At 46.4% G+C, this 2,375-nt stretch overlaps 1 protein-coding gene across 1 annotated transcript in view; it reads left to right on the forward strand.

The window, feature by feature from the left end:
- LOC106817853 (neuroendocrine convertase 2-like) overlaps positions 1–2,375 on the forward strand; it is a 21,932-nt gene that overhangs the window by 8,168 nt on the left and 11,389 nt on the right. The window contains 3 exon segments of the mRNA XM_014822563.1: positions 333–346; positions 1,565–1,662; positions 2,034–2,298. Coding sequence (XP_014678049.1) covers positions 333–346; positions 1,565–1,662; positions 2,034–2,298 — 377 coding nt within the window.

Consider the following 2,375-nt stretch of genomic DNA (forward strand, 5'->3'; position numbering starts at 1 on the left):
TTAGTACCAAGACACTGGTAGGACGTCGCGTACGGTCCGACCGACGGACGGTGTACGGTACGTAGCGACGATAGAGAGACGAGAGAGAGAGAGAGAGGTGTATGTGTGTGTGTGTGTGTGTGTGTGTGTGTGTGTGTGCGTGTGTGCGTGTGTGCGCGCGCGTGCGTGGGTGCGTTAGTGCGGCCGCTATACCGCAGATTTTCGGTCGCAGCTATGAATCTTGTAAAATAAATCGTATCTTCGCCTCCCTCCTGCTGAAGCATATACGCGGTTTGCGGTTAACAAGTGGCTTAATCACTGTACACTGAATTTCAACGTGTGGCGAAGCGCAGCTGTGGCTTTTATGGTCGATGAACGTGCCCCCATCACCCCCATGAATGTCATTTTCAATATATTTAACACGAGTATGACTTCCGTATATCGCGTTGGTGTTAATTATGGCGTAGGCGGAGCTAAATAAATCCACCACCACAGAGCGTAGGCCTAATTTACGTAAATTAGGCGTAATCAGTAATCAGGCGTAACCAATACGTTTAATTGAGTTTTAGTGCAGTGTGAGCGCCAGGAACGGCTGTATTTACAGTGCTGCGCTGCTGTATGTGTTTCTATGTACGCAGCTTTACGTTATCGATAAATCGATTAAGGAAGTGATTTGTCCGGATGATCAATATTATTCAATCGATAACTAATCTAAACATGCTCTCACCTTGTAGTCAGCTATAAACGTAGATTAGGCGCACCGTTGCGTGCGCTATTATGGAGGCGAAACCATGACGTGTGTATCATAATTAATAATACATACGAATAGGGTCGCAGGCGAATTTATATAGCTTCGTCATCGCGGCATACCCCGATATTTAACGACGTAATAACTTGCACCACGTCCGGGCAGATGATTAAGCTCGTTAATGTACGATGCTAACAAATCGGGTGCTATAATTACACCCACATCTCACCGCATTCGAACGGTATCCACCCCACCGCGGCCATCCACGCCATCACGTGGTATACTCGCGAGCCCTCACCTCGTTCTCCCTAGCCGCGGCCATGTTCTTGTTCAATGGGTTATTAGGCTCATGAGTGCAGTGCCATATAGGAATATAAACATGTTCAGTAACACGATCGGCAAATTGCGTGTCGCCAAACAAGCCCAAGTATAACAGTGAATCGATTGAACATTACCCCTGTACGACGTCAGATAATGCAACAACACCAAGATTATCCAAAAGGAAGCAAATGGTTTCTACCTATATACCGTGATATACCAGAATCATGTAATTTGATAAATAAAGGTTGTTCGCTACGTTTCGATTCTTCGATTCCCCATAAAACTCGTTCTTATAGAAAACGTGTATGATAATAATCAGATAGTACATGTAGTTTGTTTAATGAAGGGAGTAGTTATAAAATAAATCAAGAGAAAGGAGCACGCGAACGACAACCAATCGTTTTTTTTCGCAATACGATTTCAAAGCATGCCGTCACGTTTCTTCCGAATGTGTTGACCACACTACGCAGTGTGCAAGTATAAAGTGTACAGTTTCGATGACTGACAATATCTGAGAATTCCGCATTATAATTTCAGAACGCGGAAGCCAGCTACGACTTTAGCAGCAACGATCCTTATCCGTATCCCCGCTACACCGATGATTGGTTCAACAGGTACGAGAGCCATAGAGGCTCAGTGCTTTATAGCGCATAGACATATTTTGCGACATGCTATACTCTTACAGCCCGACCAATTACACGCGAATTACCTACTGAGTATGATGACGGTAAGCACTGATAAAGTTTAACGTGAAATAATGATGTGAAATACGATTATAGCCGTATAAACATTACACACGCATGCGTGCCCTTAATAATTTGTTACAAGAAATGTAAAGAGTATAATATTATACCCTTTGACATTTCTGAAAAGCTCGTTTGTGCGCTGTGTGGGCGCGTGTGCGCTGTGTGGGCGCGTGTGCGTGTGAGCTTCGTCATCGCTACTCGCATACATATTGCATTTGTCTGTTCATATGTTGACACAGTCATGGGACGAGATGCGCTGGAGAGGTGTCGGGAGCTAGAGATAACGGCGTCTGCGGTGTCGGCGTTGCCTACGACTCCAAGGTGGCTGGCATTCGCATGCTCGACCAGCCCTACATGACTGACCTGATAGAGGCTAACTCGATGGGCCACGAGCCGAATCTCATCGACATCTACAGCGCCTCCTGGGGGCCGACCGACGATGGCAAGACCGTCGACGGACCCCGAAACGCGACGATGAGGGCCATCGTGAAAGGCGTGAACGAGGTGAGAGAGTTCTCTCTCCCTTCTCTCTCTCTCTCTCTCTCTCTCTCTCTCTCTCTCTCTCTCTCTCTCTCTCTCTC

Source organism: Priapulus caudatus, unplaced genomic scaffold (genome assembly GCF_000485595.1).
Source record: "Priapulus caudatus unplaced genomic scaffold, Priapulus_caudatus-5.0.1 Scaffold35, whole genome shotgun sequence".
Taxonomy (NCBI): Eukaryota; Metazoa; Priapulida; class Priapulimorpha; order Priapulimorphida; family Priapulidae; genus Priapulus; species Priapulus caudatus.